This window comes from Tachypleus tridentatus, chromosome 11, assembly GCF_004210375.1.
Source record: "Tachypleus tridentatus isolate NWPU-2018 chromosome 11, ASM421037v1, whole genome shotgun sequence".
NCBI classification, from domain to species: Eukaryota; Metazoa; Arthropoda; class Merostomata; order Xiphosura; family Limulidae; genus Tachypleus; species Tachypleus tridentatus.
Window position 1 is genome coordinate 94,404,841 of NC_134835.1, and position 14,875 is coordinate 94,419,715.

The 14,875-nt window shown below is 31.4% G+C and overlaps 2 protein-coding genes and 1 long non-coding RNA gene across 21 annotated transcripts in view; 1 reads left to right on the forward strand and 2 right to left on the reverse strand.

The window, feature by feature from the left end:
- The window catches only part of LOC143232808 (uncharacterized), a 56,972-nt gene extending 48,009 nt beyond the window's left edge, over positions 1 to 8,963 (reverse strand). For all 3 annotated transcript variants that reach the window (XM_076468713.1, XM_076468715.1, XM_076468714.1), the window contains exons 1-4: positions 8,826 to 8,963; positions 6,613 to 6,765; positions 5,780 to 5,857; positions 4,133 to 4,270 (exon numbers count right to left, since the gene is read on the reverse strand). In XM_076468713.1, coding sequence (XP_076324828.1) covers positions 4,133 to 4,270; positions 5,780 to 5,857; positions 6,613 to 6,666 — 270 coding nt within the window. In that variant the 5' untranslated portion in view covers positions 6,667 to 6,765; positions 8,826 to 8,963. The remainder of the gene's footprint in view (positions 1 to 4,132; positions 4,271 to 5,779; positions 5,858 to 6,612; positions 6,766 to 8,825) is intronic.
- Positions 1 to 14,875, forward strand: part of LOC143232809 (uncharacterized) — a 54,649-nt gene that overhangs the window by 14,764 nt on the left and 25,010 nt on the right. The gene's annotated exons all lie outside the window — the stretch shown is intronic.
- The window catches only part of LOC143232807 (uncharacterized), a 34,716-nt gene continuing 31,259 nt past the window's right edge, over positions 11,419 to 14,875 (reverse strand). For all 4 annotated transcript variants that reach the window (XM_076468710.1, XM_076468711.1, XM_076468712.1 and 1 more), the window contains 2 exons: positions 13,698 to 13,835; positions 11,419 to 11,623 (listed from right to left, as the gene is read on the reverse strand). In XM_076468710.1, the coding sequence (XP_076324825.1) occupies positions 11,570 to 11,623; positions 13,698 to 13,835 (192 nt within the window). In that variant the 3' untranslated portion in view covers positions 11,419 to 11,569. The remainder of the gene's footprint in view (positions 11,624 to 13,697; positions 13,836 to 14,875) is intronic.

Below are 14,875 nucleotides of genomic sequence, written 5' to 3' on the forward strand. Positions count from 1 at the left end.
CAAATTACTAACTGTAAGATTTGATTTGGCTTCCTCCTTCAAATATGTTATGCTTAATTCTACTTCCTGCATTCATTGATACAATTTGTCAGTTTACAAAAGAAAGCTACAAACCTGTGAACTATTATCTATTTATATTTGTATAATATCTACCTCTGACCTTCTATTAACAAACCTGTAAATCTATCTGGTTGTTTATATTGAACCACATTTTAGTAATACCCACAACATCAAAATCCTCAGTTTTCACAATTACTTTGAACTGCTTTATTTCTAATATTTCTAGCATTGGAATAGCAACAATTAGTTAAATATTTTAAAACAAATTCATATCTTATGTGTGTTGTAAATGTTTCCCTATCAATTATATTTCTAGTTTTACTCATATCATAGCCCTCACCTCTGTATAGCCCTAGTTTAAATTTACTACTACAGCTATGCTAAGAGCCTTTGCTAACATGATAGCTTCTGCTTTTTTATGTGTAAGCCTAAACTTCAGAAAGATTAACCTTCCCATTAAAATTATCCTACAAATCTAGCCAACCTATGTTCATCCCTACATACTGGTTAAAGCCTAGCATTCAACCATAGTGACTAACTTAATATCTTGTCCCCAGACGTTATTCTTGACAATATCCTTGACAAAATCAAACCACCACCTTTTCTTAAATTATACTTATCAATAAACTCCTTAGATCCATCTTTCCTAACATCACTGTCCTCAACATTAGCACCAAAACTGTGCTGCTACTAGAATCTTTAACTATCTCTCTGGTTCTTTCAGCTGTATCCTGGATAGCATAAGTGTATTATTGTTGCTCCTATATACTCCACTCACTACTTTTTGTAACTAGAGTTGTCTACAACTATAACTTTCCTATCCTTGACAAAAGCATACCTTGTGATCCCATCTGTTTCCCCTAGTACTTGTAAATCTACAAAAACTCCCAGTTATGTAAAAGCTACACATAAAGATATACCCTAAAACTGTGTAAAGTATTAATTCAGTTTTGAAGTTTTTCTCACGGTAAATCTATAGAGGAGCATTACAAAAATTATTGATGTTAAAAAATTTTTCTTGCATTTTATCTTGTACAGAATAACAGTGTATGTCTGTGTTCAACCAACTGTAAAATATTATTTATTGAAATTTCAAGAAAGTTTCCATCTCCTTATTTAATGAACATTAAATTCTGTGATAGTTAAAAATTAATAACATTTAGTCATATAAGACAAAAATTAACTACCTAAGAAACTAATAAAGTTATTTATTTACTTGGTTCACCACATGACAACAGTGTTTCTGTACTGAAATGGTACTAACTCCTAACTTTAGTGTACTTCTGTGGCATCAGCCTTCTTTCTCTTCAGACCTTCTAACTTCATTCCCACCTTCAAACTTTTTTTTTTTTTTTTTTTCAGTTTCTTGTTGAGTTTCTCTGATGGTTTAAAGTTCAGCAGCTAAGTCATTATTATTACACAAGGTGGTAACCATTTTATACAATAAAGACATTGCCTGTAAAATACAGCAGGGGCTTCACTACAATAATGTTATTAACATTTATAAATACAAAGTAATTGTATACGAGTTTACTAATTCACTTTCACAAAAATACTTAAAACTTCTCAATAAACAATCATCAGACTAGAAGATTAAATCTTAGTGCTAAAGTTAAAAACTATACAATTAGTTCATTTAAATGTTCCAATACCCTTAAAATATATTTATGTGAAAAACTCAATAAACAGACAAAATATTTATTTACAAATTGCAAAAACAAGATTTCAAATTTCACATATGTTAAAAAGAAACAAGGTACTATTTCTCATATTAAATCAAAATGTGCCTTACAGTCATCAACTGGTCATTAAGTTCTCTGTGGCATGACCTTGTTTCTATCATGAGCCATTAAAAATCCTCACACACAAATTGGACGTGATGGTAAGTTTTATGTAAACTGTTTTGATGTAACTACATATTTTACAAAGTCTGTAAAGAAGTTGAAGGTTTACATGCTGAAAAAAGGATTAAAGAAAACCTGTTCCAGTCATCAGTATTTAACTGCCTAATGAGTTGTGCAAAAATTAGCTATAGAAAAACATGAAATAAAGTATACTTTTTCCACTATGATGGCCCTCATTGTGGATCCCTGTACGTGGTGAGGGGACCTCCCAGGGAAGGTTCTGTTCTTTCAGTTTACCTCCTCTGGGATCTAAACGTCCACCCATGTGTTTGCCATACGTGGCAACCCGTGAAGGGGAGGAGAGGATCGTTGTGGTTGAGGGGTCCAACCCTAACTCACCACTTTGGCATAGAATTCCTTGGGTCAGTCGGCTAGTCTACTTGGGCTAGGGTCAACCAAGTACCAGTGTTGGAAATTCTCAATTATAAGTACTTAAAGTTGTGAGAATATTGTGTTCATTGTTGTTTTTTCCAGTCAATCTTAAAGGCAGTATGAAGATTGAAAAAAATAGCTTAGAGTTAAAACTCAGCAGGAAATAAACCAAGTTTTAAAGATAATGTATGAAACACACGTGAGGAACATCAAGGAAATAATATCCAAACTGAAGGAGTTGGCTTACGCACTCAGTAATAGTAGAGGGCAACAGATCTAGACGATGAGGGGGAAGGTAGAGTAAAAAAATGGCAGGATGATTATACTAATTATATACTGTATATAATTATGCTTGTCATTGTCTAACAATGATGCTGCAAGAGATAATTCTTTCGTGCACAACAAACAGCTTTTTCTGAATCAGTATCTTTTCAGTTTTCTCCCAGTTTATAATAGTCATCAAAAACAACGTGTGGTGAAAAACTACACATTATACGAACCTATACTTCAAAAATTCAGACATAAATAACAGTTACAAAAAAAAAGGACATTTAGAGTGAAATTTTATTATTTTTGGTACAGAGAAACATTTTTATGGAAATGTATTTTCACATAAGGATTAACAAATTACTCTTCTTTACACTTTCAAAACTGTCATTATAAATAAAAAGACAAAATTCACAATTCATATATTCTAAATTCTCCCTCCCATAACTTTCCAGATAAAATACGAGACTGACCTGAGTTTCATACCAATTACATAATAAACAAAGAATTACACTTAATAATACAAGTTTAAATAAAGATATTTCTTGTAGACGTCTTTCATTCAGAAGTTTTTAAGAATGAACTGCTAGCATTACTGAACACAGATGCTACTCAGCAAGATCTTAAAATGTTAACAAGAGATGGACATGTTCGAAATAAAAGCTTGTCGATAAAGCTTGTATTGAGGTTTGCACAAATCCACACAAAGGCTATCTGCACTAGAAGTCCTTAATTTAGCAGTGTAAGACTAGAGGGAAGGCAGTTAATCATCATCACCCACAGCCACACCTGAGGCTACTCTTTTACCAATGAATAGTAATGAATGGTAATGAATATGACAGATTGACTGTCATATTATAATGCCTCCATGGCTGAAATGGGCAAAACTGAAAAGTACTACTGAAGATCTTACAAAACAAATATATAGTCGTGTTACTTGCATCTGAACTTAAATACTGAGGTTTTGTCATTACTTTAATAATTTCTGTGACACACAAAGTATAAAGACTTTCTTATGATTATTTTGGTGCATTCATGAAAAAATTCCAAGCTATATTAATTTCATTCTTGAGAATACAAACATCAAAAAACCCTTACATTATTTACAGCTGAACAGAAAACAAGAAAAACCTTAAAAAATTACAAGTAATTACATAACATTTCCTTTTAGGTTTGTTTGTTTTGGAATTTCGCACAAAGCTATTCGAGGGCTATCTGTGATAGCCGTCCCTAATTTAGCAGTGTAAGACCAGAGGGAAGGCAGCTAGTCATCACCACCACACCGCCAACTCTTGGGCTACTCTTTTACCAACGAATAGTTACTTCCTTTTAGTCATTAAGAAATCAAAGTAAAAAAAATAAATAAATAAACAACAAAACACGTACACACACATACACTTATATACACATACCACTATAAGCAGGTATTTGATCCATATCATATTGAATAAAGCCATAAAAAGTGCATTTTACACAACTAGAAATAGGTAAATTTCATATCCCTAACTTTTCTGATTTAAGTCACCTACCAGGTTAAAGGTCATGATGCACACTGAGGTAGTGAGAGAAACCATGCTGGTAAGTGTCTGATTGCCACTCAACGTGAAGTACAGAACAGTTTCAATGAATATTCTGTAGAAAATCACACCAACAACAAGAGCTGTAACCTAAAGAATAAAATCATAATCTCTTAAGTCTATAAAGAATCACTGCATCAAGAGCTACTGTAACACAGAATATATACCTAAATTTAAAATAGTTTCAAGGAACTTATATATATATATATAAACTTTGCTGTAGCAAAATATAACTGCAGTCTGGCATTTAAAGTCCAGATTTCTTTGCACAATTGGAGGTTGTTTGTCCTTTTACAGAGTGGTTCACTAGGTCTTTACCTAGATTTTCTAGGTTTTGTAGGTTATGATAAAACAAAAACCATGAAACCTGCAACTGATCAAACAACTCTAAAGTTATGCTTTTTTGTGGCATCTTAACCCATTTTATAATTACTAAAAATGGGCAATTTCACAATTTTTTGTTTGAGACGTGTACAAAAATATCTTTGTACCAGATACCATACAAGTTGGTCAAAATATGGCTGAGTAAATGATCATCAAATATCTCTAAATTATGCTTTTATCAGATCTCTTACAGCCACCCCAAAAAAAAAAAAGAAGAAAAAGGATTCCAAATGGACAAATGTAGCTATTTTTGTTTGTCATTGTATTGAGCTCATTAATATTTACATTTGTGCCAGTTGTCTTCCAGACTGCTGTAAATATAACCACACATGAGCCCAAAATATATATTTTTGGGTTGTTTGACATCTGACCCCTTATAAAAGCCTAAATAAAAAAAAATTAAAATACTGACTGTACATATTGGACCAAAGTATGGCCCTACCAAGTTTCAAGATAATTTGCCAAGATATGTAGGTATGGAAGTTGACTGAAAAGGGCTTGGATGAAGATGAAACAACAAAAAATCTATATCTCTCACATGAAGTAAAAATGTATCTCAAGATGGTTGGTATGGATATTAAAACTCTCTTTGTTAACCTGGAGCCCTAAAAAAGTTGAAACATTATTGTCTAATTTATTTTAATAAAAGTTTTAATACCCATACCATGCATCTTGAAATACACTACACCTCTCTGTGGAGATATAATAATGAGAAATAACTGTCTCGAATGTTATATTGCAGAAAATTGGAATCTGGATTCACTGAAAATAATAAAAAATCATCCCAAGTTTACAAAGTACATTTTTTAAAAACAATTTTACTTTAAACATAGAACCAAAAATCAGTGGCCATGAAGTTATAAAAGTCATCTTAATTTCAGAATGCAGCCTTACTCTAAAACTTATTCTAAGTATTTTTCACTTATATGGTTAGAAGAATATAACATATGCAATGTTGTTCCGAGTGGCTGCTTTTATATTGGACTCACGTGAAACAAGTTTACACAAAACCTTGATAAATAATTACTTCAAAAGACACAAATCTTTATTTAAAGAGATGTTTACACTGTTACTGTGTTAAATAAAGTCTTCATTACCTATTGAACCAATTTCTAAACTTCATTGTTCTCAAAATTGGTTCTTCTTTAAATCTGAAATCTTAAATGTTCACATAACTTTAGTGTACTTCAAATTAATTCATAAATAAATACTCACAAGTAGTAACACCATAGACCAGGAAAATATGGTGCACGAGACTCGTCTCTTCCAAATGGAAACACATGGTTCATTTACCTGTTAAGTGTACATCACAGAAGCATTTGGAAAAACACATCAGTAAAAAACTAAGTAATAAATTTTCATAACTTGTAAAAAATAAAGTTCAAATACGTGGCCTTAGAAAAAAGAACAAGAACTGATAAAAAACTGCTGTAATATTCCTTCTGAAGTTCAATTTACATTATTTTTGAAGGAGATAATAAAACCACAACTTTGCTATTCGAACATCTAATCTGTTTGTTTGTTTTTTAAAAAAAGGGATAAAATTTAATGAACTTTAAATGATTTGCTTTGTTTTGAATTTCGCGCAAAGCTACACGAGGGCTATCTGCACTAGTCGTCCCTAATTTAGCAGTACAAGACTAGAGGGAAGGCAGCTAGTCATCACCATCCACTGCTAACTCTTGGGGTACTCTTTTACAAACAAATAATGGAATTGACCGTCACATTATAATTACAAGTCAAGTGCCTTAACCAGGTCGGGAACTTTAAATGAGAATATTTCAAACAAGCATAAAAAGTTGACACTTTAAACTTTCAATCTCAAACAATTTCTATCAACATCTTTTAAACTTTTATTATTATCATCTATTTTTTATACTTTGCTATCTTTGCACAACTCATTAGGCAGTTAAATACTGATGATAGAGTACGTTCTGTAACAGGTTTTCTTTAATCCTTTTTTCAACATGTAAACCTTCAACTTCTTTACAGACTTCCTAAAATATAGTAGTATATAGTAACATCAAAACAGTTTACATAAAACTTACCATCACGTCCAACTTGTTTGTCAGGATTTGTACAGTCTCGTGAGTCGTGTCCATCTTCACCACACTTGAATCAATCAGATTTACTTGTCCTGTCCCCACCTACATTAGGACAGTCTCGTGACATGTGTTCATCTTCACCACAGTTAAAACATCCTGTAAAAAATGGTTAAAAGAATACTATGTAACTATATGCATGTATTGTCACCCTAACTGAAAAGAAATTAAAACTTAACACAGAAGAATATTATGTTATATATTTTTCATGTTGATTTAAAAATTTATAATAATCTATATTAGTGTTCAAAGTTCAAAGGATTAATTACATTTGATACTTTCTCAAACTATGGAGTCATGTTAAAGCAGAAATTTATATTCTGGCAAAGTAACAGGATGCAGAAAATAAAACCATGTTCAAAACAACTTACAAAAACCTTTCCCCAGAAAAATTAAACTTAAAAGACGAGCCACGGTGAACCCAATAATAAAGATTGTATTGTTCTATAATACTGGGCAAAAACTTCAAAGTTACATGTAGCCATCCCCAATTCGTAATTAATATACTAGAGAAAATTAAGCTACTTCAATATCACTCACTACTCCTGTCTAACCAAAGTAACAGGATTTACTTTTTTTATGTTTTTATGGCAACAGGTCACAAGTTATAAAATCTTATATTAATAGTTTTAACGTTCTAAAGTCTCGGCAAAATCCAGCCTAATTAAGTAAGGGTACTGATTCTAATCTATCCAACCTAAGTATCTGCAAGAGCTAAGGCATAAGAAACAATAAGTTAATAACCCTTTCTTCATTAATATTATAAATACAATCTAATATGAAATTGTTTTTGGTCGCAGTTTCTTTACACAGATAATTCATTACTGCTCATGTTTCACAACAACTACTGTAAACTACAATAGTGTAAAAACAAATGCAACCATGAAGTTGTTACATGTAATATTATACTCCATGATATCAAACTAGTGCACAACAAACAGCTTTTTCTGAATCAGTATCTTTTCACTTTTCTCCCAGTTTATAATAGTCTTCAAAAACAACGTGTGGTGAAAAACTACAGATTATACGAACCTATACTTCAAAAACTGAGACATAAATAACAGTTACAAAAAAAAAGGACATTTAGAGTGAAATTTTATTATTTTTGTTACAGAGAAACATTTTTATGGAAATGTATTTTCACATAAGGATTAACAAATTACTATTCTTTACACTTTCAAAACTGTCATTATAAATAAAAAGACAAAATACACAATTCATATATTCTAAATTCCCCCCCCCCATAAATTTCCAGATAAAATACGAGACTGACCTGAGTATCATACCAATGACATAATAAACAAAGAATTACACTTAATAATACAAGTTTAAATAAAGATATTTCTTGTAGACGTCTTTCATTCAGAAGTTTTTAAGAATGAACTGCTAGCATTACTGAACACAGATGCTACTCAGCAAGATCTTAAAATGTTAACAAGAGATGGACATGTTGGAAATAAAAGCTTGTTGATAAAGCTTGTGTTGAGGTTTGCACAAATCTACACAAAGGCTATCTGCACTAGAAGTCCTTAATTTAGCAGTGTAAGACTAGAGGGAAGGCGTTTAATCATCATCACCCACAGCCACACCTGAGGCTACTCTTTTACCAATGAATAGTAATGAATGGTAATGAATATGACAGATTGACTGTCATATTATAATGCCTCCATGACTGAAATGGGCAAAACTGAAAAGTACTACTGAAGATCTTACAAAACAAATATATAGTAGTGTTACTTGCATCTGAACTTAAATACTGAGGTTTTGTCATTACTTTAATAATTTCTGTGACATGCAAAGTATAAAGATTTTCTTATGATTATTTTGGTGCATTCATGAAAAAATTCCAAGCTATATTAATTTCATTCTTGAGAATACAAACATCAAAAAACCCTTACATTATTTACAGCTGAACAGAAAACAAGAAAAACCTTAAAAAATTACAAGTAATTACATATAACATTTTCTTTTAGTCATTAAGAAATCAAAGTAAAAAATAAATAAATGAACAACAAAACACACACACACGTATATACACATACCACTATAAGCAGGTATTTGATCCATATCATATTGAATAAAGCCATAAAAAGTGCATTTTACACAACTAGAAATAGGTAAATTTCATATCCCTAACTTTTCTGATTTAAGTCACCTACCAGGTTAAAGGTCATGATGCACACAGAAGTAGTGAGAGATACCATGCTGGTAAGTGTCTGATTGCCTCTCAACGTGAAGTACAGAACAGTTTCAATGGATATTCTGTAGAAAATCACACCAACAACAAGAGCTGTAACCTAGAGAATAAAATCATAATCTCTCAAGTCTATAAAGAATCACTGCATCAAGAGCTTCTGTAACACAGAATATATACCTAAATTTAAAATAGTTTCAAGGAACTTATATATATATATATATATTTAAAAAAACTTTGCTGTAGCAAAATATAACTGCAGTCTGGCATTTAAAGTCCAGATTTCTTTGCACAATTGGAGGTTGTTTGTCCTTTTACAGAGTGGTTCACTAAGTCTTTACCTAGATTTTCTAGGTTTTGTAGCATATGATAAAACAAAAACCATGAAACCTGCAACTGATCAAACAACTCTAAAGTTATGCTTTTTTGTGGCATCTTAACCCATTTTATAATTACTAAAAATGGGCAATTTCACAATTTTTTGTTTGAGACGTCTACAAAAATATCTTTGTACCAGATACCATGCAAGTTGGTCAAAATATGGCTGAGTAAATGATCATCAAATATCTCTAAATTATGCTTTTATCAGATCTCTTACAGCCCCCCCCCAAAAAAAAAAAAGAAGAAAAAGGATTCCAAATGGACAAATGTAGCTATTTTTGTTTGTCGTTGTATTGAGCTCATTAATATTTACATTTGTGCCAGTTGTCTTCCAGACTGCTATAAATATAACCACACATGAGCCCAAAATATATATTTTTGGGTTGTTTGATATCTGACCCCTTAAAAAAGCCTAAATAAAAAAAATTAAAATACTGACTGTACATATTGGACCAAAGTATGGCCCTACCAAGTTTCAAGATAATTTGCCAAGATATGTAGGTATGGAAGTTGACTGAAAAGGGCTTGGATGAAGATGAAACAACAAAAAATCTATATCTCTCACATGAAGTAAAAATATATCTCAAGATGGTTGGTATGGATATCAAAACTCTCTTTGTTAACCTGAAGCTATAAAAAAGTTGAAACATTATTGTCTAATTTATTTTAATAAAAGTTTTAATACCCATAACATGCATCTTGAAATACACTACACCTCTCTGTGGAGATATAATTATGAGAAATAACTGTCTCGAATGTTATATTGCAGAAAATTGGAATCTGGATTCACTGAAAATAATAAAAAATCATCCCAAGTTTACAAAGTACATTTTTTAAAAACAATTTTACTTTAAACATAGAACCAAAAATCAGTGGCCATGAAGTTATAAAAGTCATCTTAATTTCAGAATGCAGCCTTACTCTAAAACATATTCTAAGTATTTTTCACTTATATGGTTAGAAGAATATAACATATGCAATGTTGTTCCGAGTGGCTGCTTTTATATTGGACTCACGTTAAACAAGTTTACACAAAACCTTGATAAATAATTACTTCAAAAGACACAAATCTTTATTTAAAGAGATGTTTACACTGTTACTGTGTTAAATAAAGTCTTCATTACCTATTGAACCAATTTCTAAACTTCACTGTTCTCAAAATTGGTTCTTCTTTAAATCTGAAATCTTAAATGTTCACATAACTTTAGTGTACTTCAAATTAATTCATAAATAAATACTCACAAGTAGTAACACCATAGACCAGGAAAATATGGTGCACGAGACTCGTCTCTTCCAAATAGAAACACATGGTTCATTTACCTGTTACAGTGTACATCACAGAAGCATTTGGAAAAACACATCAGTAAAAAACTAAGTAATAAATTTTCATAACTTCTAAAAAATAAAGTTCAAACACGTGGCCTTAGAAAAAGAACAAGAACTGATAAAAAACTGCTGTAATATTCCTCTTGAACTTCAATTTACATTATTTTTGAAGGAGATAATAAAACCACAACTTTGCTATTCGAACATCTAATCTGTTTGTTTGTTTTTTAAAAAAAGGGATAAAATTTAATGAACTTTAAATGATTTGCTTTGTTTGGAATTTCGCGCAAACCTACACGAGGGCTATCTGCACTAGTCGTCCCTAATTTAGCAGTATAAGACTAGAGGGAAGGCAGCTAGTCATCACCATCCACTGCTAACTCTTGGAGTACTCTTTTACAAACAAATAATGGAATTGACCGTCACATTATAATTACAAGTCAAGTGCCTTAACCAGGTCGGGAACTTTAAATGAGAATATTACAAACAAGCATAAAGTTAACATTTTAAACTTTCAATCTCAAACAATTTCTATCAACATCTTTTAAACTTTTATTATTAACATCTATTTTTTATACTTTGCTACCTTTGCACAACTCTTTAGGCAGTTAAATACTGATCATAGAGTACGTTCTGTAACAGGTTTTCTTTAATCCTTTTTTCAACATGTAAACCTTCAACTTCTTTACAGAATTCCTAAAATATAGTAGTATATAGTAACATCAAAACAGTTTACATAAAACTTACCATCACGTCCAACTTGTTTGTCTGGATTTGTACAGTCTCGTGAGTCGTGTCCATCTTCACCATACTTGAACCAACCAGATTTACTTCTCCTGTCCCCACTTGCGTTAGGACGGACTCGTGACATGTGTCCATCTTCTCCACACTTGAAGCAATCAGATTTACTTCTCCTGTCCCCACTTGCGTTAGGACGGACTCGAGACATGTGTCCATCTTCACCACACTTGAAGCAATCAGATTTCCTTCTCCTGTTTCCACCTACATTAGGACAGTCTCGTGACATGTGTTCATCTTCACCACACTTAAAACATCCTGTAAAAATGGTTAAAAGAATACTATGTAACTATATGCATGTATTGTCACCCTAACTGAAAAGAAATTAAAACTTAACACAGAAGAATATTATGTTATATATTTTTCATGTTGATTTAAAAAATTTATAATAATCTATATTAGTGTTGAAAGTTCAAAGGATTAATTACATTTGATACTTTCTCAAACTATGGAGTCATGTTAAAGCAGAAATTTATATTCTGGCAAAGTAACAGGATGCAGAAAATAAAACCATGTTCAAAACAACTTACAAAAACCTTTCCCCAGAAAAATTAAACTTAAAAGACGAGCCACGGTGAACCCAATAATAAAGATTATATTGTTCTATAATACTGGGTAAAAACTTCAAAGTTACATGTAGCCATCCCCAATTCGTAATTAATATACTAGAGAAAATGAAGCTACTTCAATATCACTCACTACTCATGTCTAACCAAACTAACATGTAACTGTCACTCTTATAGCACACTCGTGTTTTTATGGCAACAGGTCACAAGTTATAAAATCTTATCTTATATTAATAGTTTTAACGTTCTAAAGTCTCGGCAACATCCAGCCTAATCAAGTAAGGATATTGATTCTAATCTATCCAACCTAAGTATCTGCAAGAGCTAAGTCATAAGAAATAATAAGTTAATAACCGTTTCTTCATTAATATTATAAATACCATCTAATATGAAATTGTTTTTGGTCGCAGTTTCTTTACACAGATAATTCGTTACTGCTCATGTTTCACACCAACTACTGTAAACTACAATACTGTAAAAACAAATGCAACCATGAAGTTGTTACATGTAATATTATACTCCGTGATATCAAACTGGTGCACAACAAACAGCTTTTTCTGAATCAGTATCTTTTCAGTTTTCTCCCAGTTTATAATAGTCACCAAAAAACAACTTGTGGTGAAAAACTACAGATTATACAAACCTATTCTTCAAAAATTCAGACATAAATAACAGTTACAAAAAAAAAAGACATTTAGAGTGAAATTTTATTATTTTTGTTACAGAGAAACATTTTTATGGAAATTTTTTTCACATAAGGATTAACAAATTACTATTCTTTACACTTTCAAAACTGTCATTATAAATAAAAAGACAAAATTCACAATTCATATATTCTAAATTCCCCCCCCATAACTTTCCAGATAAAATAGGAGACTAACCTGAGTTTCATACCAATGACATAATAAACAAAGAATTACACTTAATAATACAAGTTTAAATAAAGATATTTCTTGTAGACGTCTTTCATTCAGAAGTTTTTAAGAATGAACTGCTAGCATTACTGAACACAGATGCTATTCAGCAAGATCTTAAAATGTTAACAAGAGATGGACATGTTGGAAATAAAAGCTTGTGTTGAGGTTTGCACAAATCTACACAAAGGCTATCGGCACTAGAAGTCCTTAATTTAGCAGTGTAAGACTAGAGGGAAGGCGTTTAATCATCATCACCCACAGCCACACCTGAGGCTACTCTTTTACCAATGAATAGTAATGAATAGTAATTCATTACTAATGAATATGACAGATTGACTGTCATATTATAATGCCTCCATGGCTGAAATGGGCAAAACTGAAAAGTACTACTGAAGATCTTACAAAACAAATATATAGTAGTGTTACTTGCATCTGAACTTAAATACTGAGGTTTTGTCATTACTTTAATAATTTCTGTGACACGCAAAGTATAAAGATTTTCTTATGATTATTTTGGTGCATTCATGAAAAAATTCCAAGCTATATTAATTTCATTCTCGAGAATACAAACATGAAAAAACCCTTACATTATTTACAGCTGAACAGAAAACAAGTAAAACCTTAAAAAATCACAAATAATTACATATAACATTTCCTTTTAGTCATTAAGAAATCAAAGTAAAAAAATAAATAAATGAACAACAAAACACACACACACGTATATACACATACCACTATAAGCAGGTATTTGATCCATATCATATTGAATAAAGCCATAAAAAGTGCATTTTACACAACTAGAAATAGGTAAATTTCATATCCCTAACTTTTCTGATTTAAGTCACCTACCAGGTTAAAGGTCATGATGCACACAGAAGTAGTGAGAGATACCATGCTGGTAAGTGTCTGATTGCCTCTCAACGTGAAGTACAGAACAGTTTCAATGGATATTCTGTAGAAAATCACACCACCAACAAGAGCTGTAACCTAAAGAATAAAATCATAATCTCTCAAGTCTATAAAGAATCACTGCATCAAGAGCTACTGTAACACAGAATATATACCTAAATTTAAAATAGTTTCAAGGAACTTATATATATATATATATAAACTTTGCTGTAGCAAAATATAACTGCAGTCTGGCATTTAAAGTCCAGATTTCTTTGCACAATTGGAGGTTGTTTGTCCTTTTACAGAGTGGTTCACTAAGTCTTTACCTAGATTTTCTAGGTTTTGTAGCATATGATAAAACAAAACCATTAAACCTGCAACTGATCAAACAACTCTAAAGTTATGCTTTTTTGTGGCATCTTAACCCATTTTATAATTACTAAAAATGGGCAATTTCACAATTTTTTGTTTGAGACGTGTACAAAAATATCTTTGTACCAGATACCATGCAAGTTGGTCAAAATATGGCTGAGTAAATGATCATCAAATATCTCTAAATTATGCTTTTATCAGATCTCTTACAGCCCCCCCAAAAAAAAAAAAAGAAGAAAAAGGATTCCAAATGGACAAATGTAGCTATTTTTCTTTGTCATTGTATTGAGCTCATTAATATTTACATTTGTGCCAGTTGTCTTCCAGACTGCTGTAAATATAACCACACATGAGCCCAAAATATATATTTTTGGGTTGTTTGATATCTGACCCCTTAAAAAAGCCTCAATAAAAAAAATTAAAATACTGACTGTACATATTGGACCAAAGTATGGCCCTACCAAGTTTCAAGATAATTTGCCAAGATATGTAGGTATGGAAGTTGACTGAAAAGAACTTGGATGAAGATGAAACAACAAAAAATCTATATCTCTCACATGAAATAAAAATATATCTCAAGATGGTTGGTATGGATATCAAAACTCTCTTTGTTAACCTGAAGCCCTAAAAAAGTTGAAACATTATTGTCTAATTTATTTTAATAAAAGTTTTAATACCCATACCATGCATCTTGAAATACACTACACCTCTCTGTGGAGATATAATTATGAGAAATAACTGTCTCGAATGTTATATTGCAGAAA